The 19,537-nt window shown below is 41.4% G+C and overlaps 1 protein-coding gene across 1 annotated transcript in view; it reads left to right on the forward strand.

The window, feature by feature from the left end:
• The window catches only part of pkd2l1 (polycystic kidney disease 2-like 1), a 72,879-nt gene extending 60,462 nt beyond the window's left edge, over positions 1–12,417 (forward strand). The window contains exons 12-15 of the mRNA XM_052027487.1: positions 1,024–1,141; positions 4,763–4,902; positions 5,088–5,223; positions 10,784–12,417. Coding sequence (XP_051883447.1) covers positions 1,024–1,141; positions 4,763–4,902; positions 5,088–5,223; positions 10,784–10,816 — 427 coding nt within the window. The 3' untranslated portion in view covers positions 10,817–12,417. The remainder of the gene's footprint in view (positions 1–1,023; positions 1,142–4,762; positions 4,903–5,087; positions 5,224–10,783) is intronic.
• Positions 12,418–19,537: the final 7,120 nt, after the last annotated feature.

Genomic DNA, 19,537 nt, shown 5'->3' on the forward strand with positions numbered 1-19,537 from the left:
TAATATAGATTTTAAATTATAGTGGCTGAAAACATTTATTTACAGGACAGTTTTAAAATGTTTTCTAGATGAATTGTGGAAATTATGAAAATGACATACCAGAATTCCCAATTTGCGTGCACAGCGTGGGTGTTCGTGAACAAGGTTTCCTAAAATTAACACTTGTAAATAAAAAGTGAAAAAAGTAAAGGTGATAGGAATCTGAAACAGTAACACAACAATGATGGAAATGCAGCCGTCTAGAAATTGGATGGTGTGTCCCCACCTCCCTTCCAGCAGTGGCAGAATCCAGCTGTTACATGTCAGTTTTTGACACCCGACTGAACCAAGCAATTGTTGAAGGTGGACATTTGCCTGGCATTGCTGCTGCATGGTTGTTACGGTTGAGGCTGATGGTGGGCAAGGCTTGTGTCTTGCTGTGAGGAATTCCTCCCAGTGGATCACAATTCAAAGTAGGTTTGAATTTATTTTTGTATTCAGTGGGGAGTTTGCCATGTTTAGCTGTCTCTGCTCACAGCAGGCTCCTGACTATTGAGTTTTTCCTGGCTCTGGACTCAACATTTGAGACTCAGAAAAATCATAAGTGCATCGCACTGATCTCATACACCATCATCTCATAGAAGGGACAATTTCCCTTTCAAATATGGGACAGTTAGCATTTCTGACCAAAGTGACAGACATGCTGGGAAGGTCTTTCTTCTGGTTTCTCAGGGTTCTGGGCCACGGTCTCACCCTCTTTTACCTTTGTCAAGTTCCTGCTCGTTCTCCTGGCTCAGGGCAGATAGCCCCTGTGTGGAGGGATCCTAACACCATTCCTGCCATTGAGGGGAAACCAGAAAGATGTGCTGCACAAACTGGGGTGATGAAGGACCTGGGAGGACCTGGACGGTGCAGGTGGGGGTGTTGGGTATTGAAACCAGTGAGTTCCCAAAAAGCTATTCGCACTGGGACCATCCACTTTTATGGCCCGTTTAGTTACAACTTGCTTGATGGCTTTGTAGTCAAGAACCAACTATTTTTCAGCTTGGGCCACTCTGACCAAGAGATCAAAGATACTTTTGCAAGATTTGACTATGACGACAATAAAATACTGGATGAAGAAGAGCAGATGAGGATGAGGAATGAATTAGAAGAAAAGAAGGTAAGAAAATTAGACCTAAGAGCATGAATTGACCAATATTGGTATATATTGGTACAATACATGTTCAACCCAGATAAGTGTGAAGTGGTTCATTTTGGTAGATCAAATATGTTGGCGGAATACAGTATTAATGGTAGGACTCTTGGCAGTGTGGAGGATCAGAGGGATCTTGGGGTCCGAGTCCATAGGACGCTCAAAGCGGTTGCGCAGGTTGACTCTGTAGTTAAGAAGGCATATGGTGTATTGTCCTTCATCAATCGGGAAATCGGATTTAGGAGCCGTGAGGTATTGTTGCAGCTATATCGGTCCCTGGTCAGACCCCACTTGGAGTATTGTGCTCAGTTCTGGTCGCCTCACTACAGGAAAGATGTGGAAGCCATAGAGAGGGTGCAGAAGAGATTTACAAGGATGCTGCCAGGAATGCGGAACATGCCTTATGAAAGCAGGTTAAGGGAACTCGGCCTTTTCTCCTTGGAGAGACGGAGGATGAGGGGGGACCTGACAGAGGTGTATAAGATGATGAGAGGTATTGATAGGGTAGATAGTCAGAGGCTTTTCCCCAGGGCTGAATTGGTGGCCACAAGAGGACATAGGTTTAAGGTGCTGGGGAGTAGATATAGAGGTGATATCAGGGGTAAGTTTTTTACTCAGAGAGTGGTGAGTGCGTGGAATGGGCTGCCGGCAATGGTGGTGGAGGCGGATATGATAGGGTCTTTCAAGAGACTGTTAGGTACATGGAGCTGAGTAAAATAGAGGGCTATGGGTAAGCCTAGTAATTTCTAGGGTAGGGACATGTTTGGCGCAGCTTTGTGGGCCGAAGGGCCTGAATTGTGCTGTAATTGTTCTATGTTCTAAGAGTAATATGTGAGAATTGAGATATTGAGATGATTATGAATATATAATGACTAAATATATAATGAAAATATAATGATTATCCAGTCATTGACATTTGTAATTAAGGACTTGTTTGAACATCAGGTGTAGAATACACAAACTATAAAGAATTGTGATTTCTTAAATATAACTTTATAAGGAAAGTAAAAAGTAATACTGGAATGCTTCCATGGACAAGAGATTTTAGCTAATAAGGTCAAACCGAAAAAATTGTTTTTTTTCCTCCTTGAGGCAGAGGAAAACTGTTAGAGGACTGCAGGATTATGATATTTAGTTGGGGTAAATGGGCTGGTAGGGGCAGGGGTAGATGTTCCCATTAGCAGATGGTTTGAGGTCAGATCCAGAAATGATGGGCATATGCTATGCCTCCTAGTATTTGACATTTCCACTCTGGGAAAAAGACTCTGACCTTACTTATGCCTCTCATAATTTTATATCCCTCCATCAGGTCACCTCTCTGCCTTTGACGCTGCAGAGAAAACATTCCAAGTTTGTCCAAACTCTCTTTATAGCAACATCCTGGTGAACCTCTGCACCCCCTCCAAAGCCACCACATCCTTCCTATAGTATGGCGACCAGAAATGCCCACAATACGTGACTGAACCAAAGTTTTATACGGCTGCAACATGACTTCCTGATTCTTATACTTAATGCCCCAACCAATGAAGGCAAGCATGCTGTATGCCTTTGTTACTACCTCATCCACTTGTTTCACCACTTTCAGGGAACTATGAATTTGTATCCCAAGATCCCTCTGTACATCAATACTCCAAAGGATCCAAATATTTAATGTACACTATCCTCTTACATTTGACCTCCCAAAGTGCATCACCTCACATTTGTCCAGCTTAAGCTCAATCTGCCATTTCTCTACGCAAATTTCCAACTGATCCTGCTTTATCCTTTCAAAACCTTCCTCACTATCCACAACTCTGCCAATTTTTGCGTCATCTGCAAGTGTACTATTCAGACCACCTATATTTTCATTCAGATCATTACTATTTATCACAGAAAACAGAGGTCCCAGCAATGATCCTTGCAGAATATCACTGTCACAAACCTACAGACAGAAAGCACCCTTCTACCACTTCCTTCTGTCTTCTATGACCAGGCCAATTTTGGATCCAATTGACCAACACGGTGTAGATCCCATGTGACTTAATCTAATGTACCAGCCTACCAAGAGGAACTTTGTTAAATTGTGTACTAATGTCCATGTAGACAACATCCGCGGAACTGCCCTCATCAATCACCTTCGTCACTTGCTCAAAAAACTCAATTAAATTTTGTGAGACAGGACCTCCTCCACACCAAAGCCATGTTGACTTTCCCTAACAAGTCCGTGCTTTTCCAAATGCGAGTAATCCTGTCCCTAGGAATCTTCTCCAATAATTTCCCTACTACTGATGTAAGGCTCACCGGCCTGGGTTGTCCCTGTTGCCTTTCTTAAACAAAGGAACAATGTCGGCAATACTCCAGTTTACTTGTCACCTCACCCATGGCTAAAGAGGATACAAAGATCTCTTTCAAAGCCCCAGCAACCTCCTTCCTTGTCTCCCTTAGCATTCTGTGATAGATCCCATCAGGCCCTGGGGATTTATGGGATGTTTTTCAATACCTCCTCCTTCTTAATATCAACATGCCCCAGAATATCAACATACCTGATCTCGCCGCCATCCATGTCCTTCTCCTTGAATACCAATGTGAAACACTCATTAAGGACCTCATCCACACATCTGGCTCTCCTCTGGGTGACCTGAGGTATGTCCACTTAAGGACAAAGTACTTCCTTTGTCCTTGAGTGGACCTGCCCTTTGCCTAGCTACCCTCTTCCTCCTAATATATGTATAAAACACCTTACAATTCTCCTTTATCCTACTTATGAAGGACATTTCAAGGCCCGTTTTAGCCCTCCTAACTTCTTGTTTAAGTTCCTCCCTCCTTCCTTTAAATTCCTCGAGAGCAGTGTCTAATTTCAGCTTCCTAAACTTTACATATGGTTCCTTTTCTTTTTGACCAAACTTACAATATCTCTTGTCATCTAAGGTTCCTGAACTTTGCCATCCTTACTTTCATCCTCACGGGAAGATGCTGGTCATGACTTCTAATTAACTGGCCTTTAAAAAAAACTCCCTCGTGGACTTACCCTGAAACAGCCACTCCCAATCTTGCTTGTTATAAGACAATGAAATCTCCAGAGAAGTAGCTATTATAATTAACCAAACATTCATTCTCTTCACCGCTGGTGCTCTGTGTGAACCATGTCTAAAATGTACTATAGTCACTCGCCCAGACTATTCCAATAACAATCTTACTCACAATCTCTACCACCAAGAAGAACAAGGGAAGTAGGTACATGGGAACATCATGAAGTTCCCATGCACCTTCCCCTCCTACATGCAGATTCCCCTCCAAGTCTCACGCTGGCCTGACTTGGAAATATATTGTCAGTCCTTCATCACCATTGGGTCTAAATCCTGGAACTCCCCGCTCGACAGCACTGCAGGAATACTTTTGCCAGAAGATCTGCGACAGTTTATTTGGGTGGTTCTGTGGGAATTAAAGATAGGGAATAAATGCTGGCTTTGCAAAATTTGAATCATTTCCTGACTGTGTTTATTACCTGGGAAGTAAACTTTCTGATTACAGTGTATTCAAGTATTACTAGATCAAACTAACATTCTGTTGTTAACAGATCACTTTAATATCTATTATTATATTTCACAGATTGCTCTGAATGCTGAGATAGAGAACTTGGGAAGGAACATGGACAATTCAAAAGTTTTCAGCCAGTCTGCTGACTTTGATAATGTAAAAGACAACAGCAACAAACCAAACAGCGGTGTGACAAATGAGGAGTTCCAAGCGTATGTATCTAGGGATTCGATGGTGGATGCTAAAATAAAAATGAAGTGGAGCGTAGGAATCTAACAGACCTAGTATTATTAAAATCGTCACGCGATGCTAAACAAGTACTTTCTTAGCAAGCAAATTTCCTGTTAGTACCAGCATTTTATGAAGTGTTGCTAACACAACGTGATGTTATTTTCAGGTTGGAATACCGGGTTGTCCAGCTGGAACATTCGGTTAGCAATATTATATCTAAAGTTCATGCGATCACTGTTAAACTTGAGATAATGGAAAAAAACAAAGATGCGAAGGGAAAGTTGCTCCAAAATGTTCAAGAGGTAAAGCTGATCTGTCACTTTAACTTCCTTCACTCAATGTTCTTTGGTGAACTGAGAGAAAGAAAGTCAGGGGGTGCCTTTCAAATATTGATTTGGGCTTAAACCCAAAAACTAACGAGGCTAAACTCAAAAATTACAAGGGTAAAAGAAAAAGACATGGAGACAAAAGAATGCAGATTGGGCTGAAACATACTGCAGGGGAATGCTGAAATCCCTTTGGTGACCACATGTTATGGGAGGCTGAAAGAGATCACAAGTGAAAGGAGAATTTTTGTGTATTAGCAACGGATTGCAGTTGTAGCTGACCCTTGCTCTTTGATGTGTATTCACGGTACTTTTCCAGCTTGGGAACAGTGGGCATTAAGCATCAGCACATCAGAACAACACCTAACCGCAACAATTGGCGTAGGTGTGTGACTTTGGAGGAGGGAGGGTGGCAGGACAGTAATTGAACTCCTTGAGTTTGCACACAGAAACACTCCAATGTTTCATGTCAGCCAATTGATCTCCAGAAACATGCTCCACTCTGATCAGTTTTCCATAGACAGTTTTCCAGTCCCGATGAAGGGTCTTGGCCTGAAACGTCGACTGTTCATTTCCCTCCATAGATGCTGCCTGACCCGCTGAGTTCCTCCAGTGTTTTGTGTTCATGGCTCCAGATTTCCAGCATCTGCAGCTCTCTTGTGTTTCCATAGATTGGTGACTCTTCTGGAGGTATTTGCTCAGGGACAGCATCCAGACACTCTCAGAAAATGTGTGACAGTGGTTAACACTTTTGTTTTATGGTCTAAGACTTTTTTTCAAATAGTTGTTGTGGATACTCCACCATCTCCTTGTGCATTGTCATGGACAAGGATAGGAGCAAAGAGGACAGGAAAATATTTAATTGGGGAAGGGTAAATTATGAGGCAATAAGGCTAGAACTTGCAAGTGTGAACTGGGATGACATTTTTGAAGGGAAATGTACTATGGAGATGTGGTCGTTGTTAAAGGATCTCTTGCAGGACGTTAGGGATAAATTTGTCCCGGTGAGGCAGAGAAAGAATGGCAGGGTGAAGGAACCATGGGTGACAAGAGAGGTGGAGCATCTAGTTGGAGGAAGAAGGCAGCATACATAAGGTTTAGCCGGCAAGGATCAGATAGGTCTCGAGGAATATAGGGTAGCAGGGAAGGAACTGAGAAGGGGCTGAGGAGAGCAAGAAGGGGACATGAAAAGGCTTTGGCAAGTAGGGTTAAGGAAAACCCCAAGGCATTTTTCAATTATGTGAAGAGCAGAAGGATGACAGGAGTAAAGGTAGGACCGATTAGGGATAAAGGTGGGAAGATGTGCCTGGAAGCTGTGGAAGTGGGTGAGGTCCTTAATGAATATTTCTCTTCAGTATTCACCAAGGAGAGGGGCCTTGATGACGCTGAGGACAGTGTTGGTAAGGGTAATGTTCTAGAGCATATTGATATCAAGAGAGAGGAGGTGTTGGAGCTGTTAGAAAATATTAGGACAGATGTCCCTGGGGCCTGACGGAATATTCCCCAGGGTGCTCTGGGAGTCAAGGGAGGATATTACTGAGCCTTTGGAGGATCTTGGAGTCCTCATTGTCCACAGGAATGGTACCAGAGGATTGGAGGGTGGCAAATGTTATCCCCTTATTCAAAAACGGTAGTAGGGATAGTCCAGGGAATTATAGACCAGTGAGCCTTACGTCTGTGGTGGGCAAGCTGTTGGAAAGGATTCTTAGAGATAGGATCTATGGGCATTTGGAGAATCATGGTCTGATCGTGGACAGCCAGCATGGCTTTGTGAAGGGCAGATCATGTCTCACAAGCCTGATAGTGTTCTTTGAAGAGGTGACCAGACAGATTGATGAGGGTAATGCAGTAGCTGTGGTCTACATGGATTTTAGTAAGGCAGTTGACAAGGTTCCACATGGTAGGCTTTCTCAGAAGGTCAGAGGGTATTGGATCCAGGGAGGCTTGGCTGTGTGGATTCAGAATTGGCTTGCCTGTAGAAAGCAGAGGGTTGTGGTGGAGGGAGTACATTCGGATTGGAGGGCTGTGACTAGTGGTGTCCCACAGGGATCAGTTCTGGGACCTCTGCTTTTCGTGATTTTTATTAATGACTTGGATGAAGGGGTAAAAGGGTGGGTTGGCAAGTTTTCAGATGACACAAAGGTTGGTGGTGTAGTGGATAGTGTAGAGGATTGTCGAAGATTGCAGAGGGACATTGATAGGATGCAGAGCTGGGCAGATGGATTTCAATCCAGAGAAGTGTGAGGTGGTACGCTTTGGAAGGACAAACTCCAAGGCAGAGTACAGAGTTAATGGCAGGACTCTGGGTAATGTGGAGGAGCAGAGGGATCTAGGGGTCCATATCCACAGATCCCTGAAAGTTGCCTCACAGATGGATAGGGTAGCTAAGAAAGCTTATGGGATGTTAGCTTTTTTAAGTCGAGGGATCGAGTTTAAGAGCCACAAGGTAATGATGCAGATCTACAAAACTCTGGTTAGACCACACTTGGAGTACTGTGTCCAGTTCTGGTCGCCTCAGATGGATGTGGAAGTGTTGGAAAGGGTGCAGATTTACCAGGATGCTGCCTGGTTTAGAGAGCATGCATTATGAGGAAACACTAAGGGAGCTAGGGCTTTACTCTTTGGAGAGAAGGAGGATGAGAGGAGACATGATAGTAGTGTACAAAATATCTCTTAATAGATAGAGTGGACAGCCAGCGCCTCTTTCCCAGGGCACCAATGCTCAATACAAGAGGGCATGGCTTTAAGGTAATGGGTGGAAAGTTCGAGGGAGATATCAGAGGAAGGTTTTTTACCCAGAGAGTGGTTGGGCATGTAATGTGCTGCCTGGGGCAGTGGGTGGAGACAGGTACATTGGTCAAATTCAACAGATTACTAGATAAGCATATGGAAGAATTTAAAATAGAAGGGTATGTAGGAGGAAGGGGTTAGATGGTTTTAGGTCAGCACAACATTGTGGGCTGAAGGGCCTGTATTGTGCTGTATTTTTCTATGTTCTATCTAACTGAAACAAAACTCAAAAGATGAAAGTGCTGCATGTAAGATGTTTTAGTAATGTTTTACATGTACCCTTTCAAATATACATATGAAGTACAACTGTTTTTTGCTAAAAACCAAGTTCAGTTTTAACATTAGCATGCAGCAAAATTCAAATAACACAACTTCCCTTGTCTGATCAAAAACATTTCACATCATCTTCTGTCCTGTGGTGCTCTCGTGTGGACAATCTCCTGCTTGCCATAGAAAGCCAACCCCCGTCCTCCCCACATGATATTTTTATGCTTTCACGGAGGTATCTGATGACTATGAGGAACTTGGTGTATTGCTATATCCCTCTCAAAGCACAGTGAGTTACTAAATGGCCTTGTTAATATTAAAATTAGGCCGATGTTATATTTTACACTGAAACATTATGGTGAAAACACCCCCCCCCCCCCCCACACACACATCTGGCCCACACTCATCTCAGAAAATCCATTATTTTGTTAAGCACCTCAGTCAACTTGATTCTGCAAAAATATTTGTTGCCAAAAGAACAAGTACATAATGGCAACTGTGATCCAAATTACTGGGCGAGTAGTTTTAAAAGATGGCAGGAGATTTCACAATGCAGTTTATGGAGAGTTTTAACTGTATCATCTTAATGAGCTTTAGTAAGAGTCGAGAGAAGCAGGTACACAGTTTGAGAACTGGAACCAGTGTGCAAGTGATCAATGTCTGGAATGAGTGAGGACTGAAGAGATAATTGTGGTATTATTGGCCCAAGGCGGAGTTGCACACCTTTGTGATTCACTCATTTTGTTTGACTTTGCGTTGTTATTTTGCTGACAAATTCTCTCTGTGAACATACTGGAAAACACAGAGCGTGGAACAGTGCAGAACAGGATCAGGCCCTTCAGCCCATCTTGTCTGCACCAACCATGACACCAATCTAAACTTATTCCATCTGCCTACACATGGTCCATATCCCACTATTCCCAGCCTGTTCATGTGTCTGTCTAAATGCCTCTTAAACATTGTTATTGTATTCTGTTTCTACCACCTCCCCTGCCGGGGTGTTCTGGACACCTACTACTCTCTGTAAAAAAAAACTTGTTCTGCATATCTTCTTTAAACACCGCAACCCCCCCCCCCCACCCCCACCTTAAACCTATGCCCTCTAATATCTGACATTTCCAAATCGGAAACGAGCCTCTGACTATCTACACTTCTCATAGTTTTATATAATTCCAGCAGGTCACCTCTCAGCCTCCGACGTTGCAGAGAAAACTATCCAAGTCTGTCCAACCTCTTTACGGCTACTCTCCAATCCAGGCAATGTTGTGGCAAACCTCTTCTGCACCCTCTCCAAAGCCTTCAGATCCTTCCTATATTGTAGTGACCAGAACTGCACACAGTACTCCAAATGTGGCCCAACTCAAGTTTTATAAAGCATGGAACAGTGCAGAACAGGATCAGGCCCTTCAGCCCATCATGTCTGCACCAAGCATGACACCAATCTAAACTTTTATATTCAAGTTGCATTTCTACTTTCAGATAAAGCTAAAACCAGGGGCCTCTTTCCAGAATAACTCCTAATAAATACAGTAGACAAAAAAGGAAGAAGTTGCACTGCTTGGAATCTTGGACTTCGAGCTACAGAAAGCATTTGAGGCAAATGTCATAGATGCTTTCAAGTAGAAAATAGGCAAAGAAAATTATGTTGAACAGATGAAGTGAGGCAACTAGAATGGGAGGGACTTAAAACATAAAAGATAGAACAGTGCAGCACAGGAGAGGAAAAGAGTTAATGTTTCAGTTCCATTAACTTTTCATCAGAACACTCTGGAAGCACTCTTCAAGGAGATGCCACCACCTTCTCAAGAGTAATTAGGGATAGGCAATGCTGGCCTTGTCTGCAACGGCACATCCACCGGAAAACAGAAACCAGAGGAGCTCATGCAGTAGGCATACTTTTTTTTTCCTTGAATTGTTCATCATTGATGAAAACCTACTATAAGTAATGCACATTGGGAACAAAATAAATGATATCTTTGATTTTCTGACTACATATCAGTGATGCTAACTTTAATGGTCTAGTTCCATTGGCTTTACCTAATGACCTTGTGGGTAAAGATGGTGCCTACCATAATGCCCAATCACAAGGGCCAGAAGGCCTTATGTTGACCAGCTGATTAGGGTGATGAACAGACCTCCAACCATGACTCCTGTTCCTCTGATTGTATATGGCCGGGTGTGTTGACATTAGCAGATTTCAGCATGGCCTTGCATCATGTTTGTACCATCTCGATCAACTTCATGTGGGGAAGAAGATATAAGGGAAAATGGAATTGGGTTGGGTTGATGGAGGGAGTTTGGTGGTGTAGTCGGGAATATTCCTGAGAGAACATGACATTACACTGCAAAAGCCACAACTATAAATGGGAATTTGTGTTCATCCGAATAATTCATGTTTCAGAGAATTAATTACTTTCAAATGGATATCATGGATTTGGCTGCTTAAGAATAACACTTTGCTTTAAATTGCTTTCTCAAGGGTGAAAAACATGATGCGATTGAGAACCTGTAACACTCAGGAAAGGAAGAGCAGTAAAACTGGGACTCTGGCCTGGCTCCAAACTGAAATCATTGAGAAGACTTCCCCTGGTCACAGCTCACTCCGCCTTGGCCAGCCCACCTGGACTTCACCTTAAAGAATAAGCAGCAACCTCATTCTCATGCTCACCTTCAGAAATGGAAACTTCCCAAAAGGCTCAGATGGGGTCTTGTAACAACGTGTAGTGCCGGTTATAGATGTCACAAAATAATAGCTGATCTTTGATTATTTGATTTCCCATAACTTATCATTTATGTAGTGCTTCAAGCTGTGAGACTGGATAATTTCTAAATGTTAGCATATATTCATTTAATTAGAATAATATTCTAATTACACATGGAGAAACATGAATTAATATGGGCCATTTATCCCAGCTTTGAACCAAGAGGCCATTTTTGATGTGGCTGTTGGGTACCACTAATATATAAAATTATAATTTTACTGAGTACATGCAACTTAACCAGTGTTGAGCAACATGACTATTAAAAGGAATATCACTCTGGCTCCAAAATGTGTTCAACCAGCTTTGGTCTCTGCCTCATCAACCCCTACACATCACTTCCTGTCCCATGCTCTGAATGCCAGCTGATGACTCTGACTTTCCCCAATTGCCCGATTGGCTTGAAATCACTGCACACCAGCTGCCATTCCACGCACAGGAGGTCTGGATCTCAAAATTGCCCAGTTTATCCCAGTGTCTACAAGGCACGAATTAATGACCTTGCATTTTGTTTACCCAAAGTGAAAATCAGCATGTCTTCATATGCTAATTCCTGTATCTGAAATGTTCTCAAATTCAGAAAACAGTCTGTCTGAAGACACCCAAACTCAGTTTTCACAAATTGCTTCCAGAGTCCATCACTTCTGTCATCTCACCCAGTGTCCGAGACATTGTGACTACTCTCTCCCCACAATTTGTACTGTGATGATCATTGGATGCTACACTGCAGCTCTTACTTTAAGCTCAAAGGACTAACCTCCCCACGGCTTGACTCTAGATCTTTCAAAGCTTATCAGTAAATCTTACACAGTTTCCTCTGCAGGGTCTCTCTCTGCCTGATCCTAACTGCCAGTCAGGTCAACAGACTGGCTTTTATAAAATGATATCAACTACAATGAGAAAGAGACACATGAGGGTCGTGTGGTGAGATTGGGAGCCATGCAGAAATAGAGATGACATAAAAGGGAGCAGCAAATAAATCAGCCCTGTTTTCCACAGCTCTTTTTAAATAGTCAAAAATTCCACTTCCCGGGAAGGAAGAAAATACATCCATACTGGCACTGGAGCCTGTCTTAGTTTATTCAAACAGAGTAAACCCTTCAAAGAGCTGAGACCCTCTGGTAGGGTTAGTGACAGATTGAGAGCCCTCCTGCTGCAACTCAAGGGAAAGAGTACAGTTAAGGAATTTTGGTCCTATGAACTTCCTGACCTTTTATTTCTCAAAGGTTGTTCTCTGAACTCTGTTGTACATTATTACCTTAAAATTCAAATAATAATCTGCCTATCAGTGTACATTGTCCTTTCTCTACCAACCAAGCCCTTGCTGAGCCAACTAATAAACTGGTAGTTATTTGATGTGTCTCTTTCTCATTGTAGTTGATAACATTTTATAGAAGTGTAACTGCTTAAAAAATTGAGAAATGATTCAGACAGGCTTTTTAATCTATTTCTCATCAAATATGTGAATATCTTCACGTTCTCGAAAAAAAAATTCCTCAATTATCCTCCACTTGTCTTCCTACTTACCTCTTGTTTCATATTGAGGCCAAATTTAGGAATGGGTGTAGGATTGTCAGCCCATCAAGCCCTTTCCATTTTACACATTTTCTCTTTATTCCATAACATCCTTGGTTATTAAAAATCTCACAGATTAAGTTAACAGTTGACCCAGCATTAATTGTCACATGCAGAAAGAGAGTTCCAAATTTCTACGGTCTTCTGTACACTGCATCTTCCTAACTTCACTCCCAAAAGCCTTGGCTCTAATTTTTAGATGGTGCTGCCTGTTCCTACCAGTAGAGGCCCATCCTCTTTCACTCTCTATCACCTTGTCCCTTAACCTCCAAAATACTTGCATCATAAATTAAGCCTATGAATTCAGGTACCATTCCAGTAAATTTATGCTTCACACTTTTCAGGCTAATATATCCTTTCTAAGATGCAGTGCCAAGACAATACTGAAAGCATGGTTTAATCAGAGTTTAGTTTAGCAGAAGCATAATTTCTACCCTTTGAAGTAAATCCAAGAGAGAGGGAGAGAGCTTATCACATTTGTTTTCTTTGCCTAGCCATAAACAATTTGTACTTAGAGGTTCTAGTCTCTTTGGGCCTCCACTTTTCTACCTTTTCACCATTTAGAATATACTCAATTCATTTTATGTTCACATTTAGCTTCACATTTGTCAAATCACTTGCTATAGCTTTGCTCACCTGATCAATCGTCTAATAGAATCATATAACTTTTACAGCACAGAAAAAGGCCATTCAGCCCATTTTGACCATGCCAACCAAAAATGGATTTAAGGTTAATCCCATTTCCCAGCTCTCTTTGCCCTGCAGGTTAGGGCTCTTCAGGTGCTCACCCAGGGGCCTTTTAAATATGATGAGGGTTTTTACATCCACTTCCCTTTCAGGCAAAAATATTTATTTATAATTCTCCAATCCTTCCACTAATTAGCTTAAATCAATTACTCTCCTTTTGCAGTTCCGTGCCTTCACCTACGCTACTTATAGTGCTCCAAGTCATCAGCAAACTTGGATACATAGCTTTCTATCCTCTCATCCTAGTCATTTATAAATGTGCAGCCTCCAAACACAGATCTGAGTACCAGTTCATTATTCCCTTGCTGCTCAGCCAGTTTCCTAGCCAGTTCACTGATCTGTCCTCAATTCCATGAGATTCAGCTTTTTCTGGCCGTCTGCAATGAGAGACTTTATCAAGTGCTTTCTGAAAGTTCATATGATTAACATCCATGTTGATTACCCCTTTGAAAAGTTCAGTCAGTCAGGTCCATCAGACACAATCTTCTCTTTACAAGTCTATGCTAACCCTCTCTGATGAAGAGAAAGCATCCAGTGTCTTTAGTCACTTTAATCATGGACTCTAGTGATTTTCCAACAAAAGACATTAGGGATAAGTGGTCTATAATCTCCTGTCTTCTGGCAACCTTCTTTATAAAGGGTGGGTATTGCATGGGTTGCTGATTTACTCCTAGATGGAGAGTATATGATTATACACACCATAGTGTCTAAATTCTGAGTGTTAATCTCCCTATCAAATTCCTAATATATGCAGGGCTCTGTGGTAGGAGGGTTCTGCCAATTAATAACCTTGTTCACTAGACCAGATTGGCAAAATTGGAAACTGTATTACCAGCGCCCCTTTCCTGTGAGAAGCTCAGTGTATTCCTTATCCATACAAAGGTGTTCATCTGTTTACGTTCCTGCAGCTGATTCAAGTTGTGGCTTTAAGCTCCAATCCAAGATTTGAACACTTAAATCTGACGCCAGGGGGCTAGCTCATGGCATTATAAACAGAGCAGGGAACTCTCCCTCTGGCCAACACCATTGAAACAGATTAGGTGGTCATTTTTATGATTTGATGTTAATGTGACTTTGGTACTAGAACGAGTTACTTCATTTTCCTATGTAATATCAACAGGTAATTTATTGGTTATGAAACATCTTAGGAGTTAGGGTGTGAAGAATGGTGTACAAAGATAATTAATACAAGCTACTTATAAGATATCTCGTCTTTTCTAACAAATCTATATGTTGCTGTTGAAATCATGGTCTTAATGCTCATTCAGTGTCTTTGTTAGATCGTGATATTTACTCATGGCAGTTTTAAAATGCAGCAACACAAAATCTAAAAACTATTTAAGCAGTTACAAGTGTGTTCTTTATGCAAAAGCTTAAACTTGGATTTGCAACAGCTAGAAAAAATGATAGAAACCTAGGTATATTTGTGTACATACCATTTTGTAGAGCTTGTGTGTTTTTTCATGTAAATTGGATCTGTTCACTGCAACGAAAACACATAGACTGAATAATGTGGCTGCTTCTCCATTGCTGGCCTTATATGATCATGCCTCAATGGAAGATAATGGCAACAAGACTGTGGGTAAGTCACAATGATTGAATGTGCTGTATCTCACTCTTAAAGTACACAAGAATTGGAATTATATATCTCTCATATCCCTTTCAGAATATCCCAAAGTTCTCAACATTAACATTCACGTTATCAACAAGAGCCACCAGCTGACTCATATGGCAGCCCAATTGTTAAGTAGCTATGAAATACTTCTTTCAATCCATTTACTCTGGTCATATGGACAGTGACTGTGTTAAAAACAGTGCTGTGTTGGATGCAAAGTGCTCTGTGATCATAAAATCATAAAGGTTGGTGGATAAATGCAAGCTCTCTCTTTAGTTCTTGATCTGCATTGACCTGCATCTCTATGATCCTGGATGTTCATGGTCCCAGGCTGTGTTAGTAATAGATTCTGGTAGATTTCCACAGTCCTAAATTCTGGATTCTCCTCATCCTGGATTATAGTAGACAGGGGAGCCCAAGGTGCAGGAGGGTGGTAGTAATAGAATCTATCATCCTCGATTCTGTTGGGCATGGAATTCTGTTGATTCTGGATTTTCATGGACATAACACTATTGCTCAAGCATCAATGAAAAATACTACAGAACCCCAGAAATAAAAACAATTGAAAAGTAATGAAACAAATAGCAGAAGATCCTACAAAAGCACAGTGCTAGATAAATGATGGAATATTGATTGAATATAGATCCCAGTTTTTCATATAATCAGATCGATGCCCTTTTCTCTATAGATAATAACAGACTTAGAGCACTTTCAGTGTTCTTTTTCTTTCTGCTGTGTATTACTGGAACAAGTGATTGACAAGAATCAGAGAGGAGCAGGTGTGAGACATTCAAATAGTGGTCAAATGTATTTAGATTTAAAGCTTTTCCCTCATTTTCCCTTTCAGTTGTGATGCACAAGTGCAAAAGTTATCCTCATTACCTACAGGTTTAGGATTCACTAGGAATGTAATGTCGATCATAAAGCACTTTGACTACAGAATATCTAATGTACTTTACCTGCATGTGTTAGATTTGATGTTTATAAAAGTGAATTGCTTAACTGACTTAAGTATAAATTTTAATAAACATATATAAGCAATGCCATGTTGATTCATTTTTATTTACAACTGCTGTACAATTCTAATATTTTGAACTGCATGACAAGCTGTCCTTACACAGATAAGAGGTGGTCTATGCTGGATTATTAATCAAGGTTAGTAGAAGTCTGTTTGCATTCCCGTGATAATCAATGCAAGTTCTGCACATGGAAACACAAGCAATTCATTTTGAACTATTGGGCCTGATACATGTATCAGGAATCCAGCTGTGTGTTTGGGGCAACAGGCAGCACTCCGAAGATACAGGCAAATGGCCAAGAATTGGACTGCGGAGTGGAGAGGGAAAGGGGAGATGACAGGTTGGAAGAGTGGTGGGGAGGAGGTGGCCAAAGTGATGGTGGGGAAAATACTTGCAGATCAACTGTTAATACAGTTAATCTGACTGCCAGGATGGTAAAGGTTAAATTAGATGCGCTTTAGTTCCTAGCAATTCCTGTTCTGACACCAGAACAAGTGGAAAAACCTGAGCATTTAATCCACTCTTCTTAATAATTTATTCGCACTCAACATGACAGAAGACCAATTTTATTCATTCCATCACGAAGAGGAATAAAAATGGACACAAAGTTTACATCCAGATACAAAAGAGTTTTACTACTGAATATGCCATATGCACATGATGACATCAAACACCATTAATATGAACCACCATTCTCAATTCAAGTTCTATACACACATACATATTAAATTTTGTTGTAATGGGTTATAACAGAGGCCATATGGGTGGAGCTGAGGAATAGGAAAGGTGTGGCCACACTCATAGGGTTGTATTATAGACTACCCAATAGTCAGAAAGAATTGGAGGAACAAATCCGTAGTGAGATAGCAGACCGATGTAAGAAACAGGAAGTTGTAATAGGGCTTTTTAACTTTCCACATATTGACTGGGACTCCCACACTGTGAAAGGGCTGGATAGCTTGAAATTTGTCAAATGTGTTCAGTAAAGTTTTCTAAATCAATATATAGAGGTACCAACGAGAGAGAATGCAATACTTGATCTCCTATTAGGGAACCAGACAGGTCAGGTGACAGAAGTATGTGTAGGTGAGCATTTTGGGTCCAGTGACCATTAATTTCAAGTTAATTATGGATAAGCGTAGGTCTGGTCCTCGAGTTGAGGCTCTAAATTGGAGAAAGGCCAATTTTGTGGAAATGAGAAAGGATCTAGGAAAAGTGGATTGGGATAAATTGTTTTCTGGCAAGGATGTGTTCAGTAAGTGGAAGGCCTTCAAAGGTGAAATTTTGAGAGTGCAGAGTTTGCATGTTCCTGCCAGGATTAAAGGCAAAGTTAACAAGCATAGGGAACCTTGGTTTTTCAAGGGATATTGGCGATCTGGTTAAGAAAAAGAGAGAGGTGTATAGTAGGTATAGGCAACAAGGAACAAATGAGGTACTTGAAGAGTATAGAAAATGTAAGAAAATACTAAAGAAGGAAATCAGGAAGGCAAAAAGAAGACATAAGGTGTTTTGTCAGATAATGTGAAGGTAAACCTGAAGGGTTTCTACAAGTATATTAAGAGTAAAAGGTTAATAAGGGACAAAATTGGTCCCCTAGATCAGAGTGGTCATCTATGTGTGGAGCCTCAGGAGATGGGGGAGATCTTAAACAGTTTTTTTGCATCAGTATTTACTCAGGAAACAGGCAGAGAGGATATGGAAGGAAGGGAAACAAGCAGTAGGATCATGGAACATATAGAGATTAAAGAGGAGGAGGTTCTTGCTGCTTTACAGCGAATAAAGGTAGATAAATCCCCTGGGCCTGACAAGATATTTCCTCAGACATTGAGAGAGACTAGTGTAGAAATTGCAGGGGCCCTGGCATATATATTTAAAATGTCCTTAGCCATGGGTGCAGTGCTGGAGGACTGGAGGGTAGCTTATCTTGGTCCGTTGTTTAAAAAAAGGATCTAAAAGTAAACCAGGTAATTACAGGCCGGTAAGCTTGACATCAGTAGTAGGTAAATTATTGGAAGGTGTTCTGAGAGATCGGATATACAAGCATTTGGACAGCCAAGGGATGATTAAGGATAGTCAGCATGGCTTTGTACGTGGTAGATCGTGGTTAACGAATCTTGTAGAGTCGTTCAAGGAGGTTACCAAGAGAGTAAATGAAGGAAAGGCTGTGGATGTTGTATACATGGACTTTAGTAAGGCCTTTGACAAGGTCCCACATGGGAGGTTAGTTCAGAAGGTTCAGTCACTAGGTGTCCATGGAAAGGTTGTAAACTGGATTCGAAATTGGCTGTGTGGGAGAAGACAGAGAGTGGTAGTGGATGATTGTTTCTCAAACTAGAGGCCTGTGACAAGTGGTTTGCCTCAGGGATCTGTGCTGGGGCCATTGTTGTTTGTTGTCTGTGTCAATGATCTAGATGATAATGTAGTAAATTGGATCAGCAAGTTTGCTGATGACACTAAGATTGACGGTGTAGTGGACAGTGAGGAAGGCTTTCAAAGCTTGCAGAGGGATCTGAACCAACTGGAAGAATGGGCCAGAAAATGGCAGATAGAATTTAATGCAGACAAGTGTGAGGTGTTGCATTTTGGAAGGACAAATCAAGGGAGGACATACACAGTAAATGGTAGGGCACTGAGGAGTGCGGAGGAACAAAGGGATCTGGGAGTTCAGATACATAATTCCCTGAAAGTGGCGTCCCAGATAGACAGGGTTGTAAAAAAGATTTTTGGCATCCTGGCATTCATAAATCAAAGTATTGAGCACAGGAGTTGGGATGTTATGGTGAGGTTATATAAGACATTGGTGAGGCCAAATTTGGAGTATTGTGTGCAGTTCTGGTCACCTAACTATAGGAAGGATATCAGTAAGATTGAAAGAGTGCAGAGGAGATTTACTAGAATGTTTCCAGGTCTTCAGGATTTGAGTTACAGGGAAAGATTGAACAGGTTAGGACTTTATTCCTTGGAGTGTAGAAGAATGAGGGGAGATTTGAGAGAGGTTTACAAAATTATGAGGGGTATCGACAGAGTTAATGCGAGTAGGCTCTTTCCACCTAGATTAGGAGAGATAAGTATGAGAGGGCTTTAGGGTGAAAGGGGAAAGGTTTAGGGGGAACATTAGGGGGAAACTTCTTTACTCAAAGAGTGTTGGGAGTGTGGAATGGGCTGCTATCTGATGTGATAAATGCAGGCTCACTCCTGAGTTTTAAGAATAAATTGGATAGATACATGGACGGGAGAGGTCTGGAGGGTTATGGACTGGGTGCAGGTAAATGGGACTAGTGGAATAACATTTCGGCACAGACTAGAAGGGCCGAATGGCCTGTGGTCTGTGCTGTAGTGTTCTATGGTTCTATAATGTGTAACTTCTGTTGTAATGTTTTGAGAAAGTTTAAATTGAGAAACAAAAACAGACAAGTTTTAAAATATTAAACCCCTAACAATTACAGCTTGTTGGAAACAGTACTCATGATATTGCTTGGCAATAATTAACATATTAAAAGGGTACCAAGAAGGGCAAG

The sequence above is a fragment of the Pristis pectinata genome, chromosome 12 (assembly GCF_009764475.1).
Source record: "Pristis pectinata isolate sPriPec2 chromosome 12, sPriPec2.1.pri, whole genome shotgun sequence".
Lineage (NCBI taxonomy): Eukaryota > Metazoa > Chordata > Chondrichthyes > Rhinopristiformes > Pristidae > Pristis > Pristis pectinata.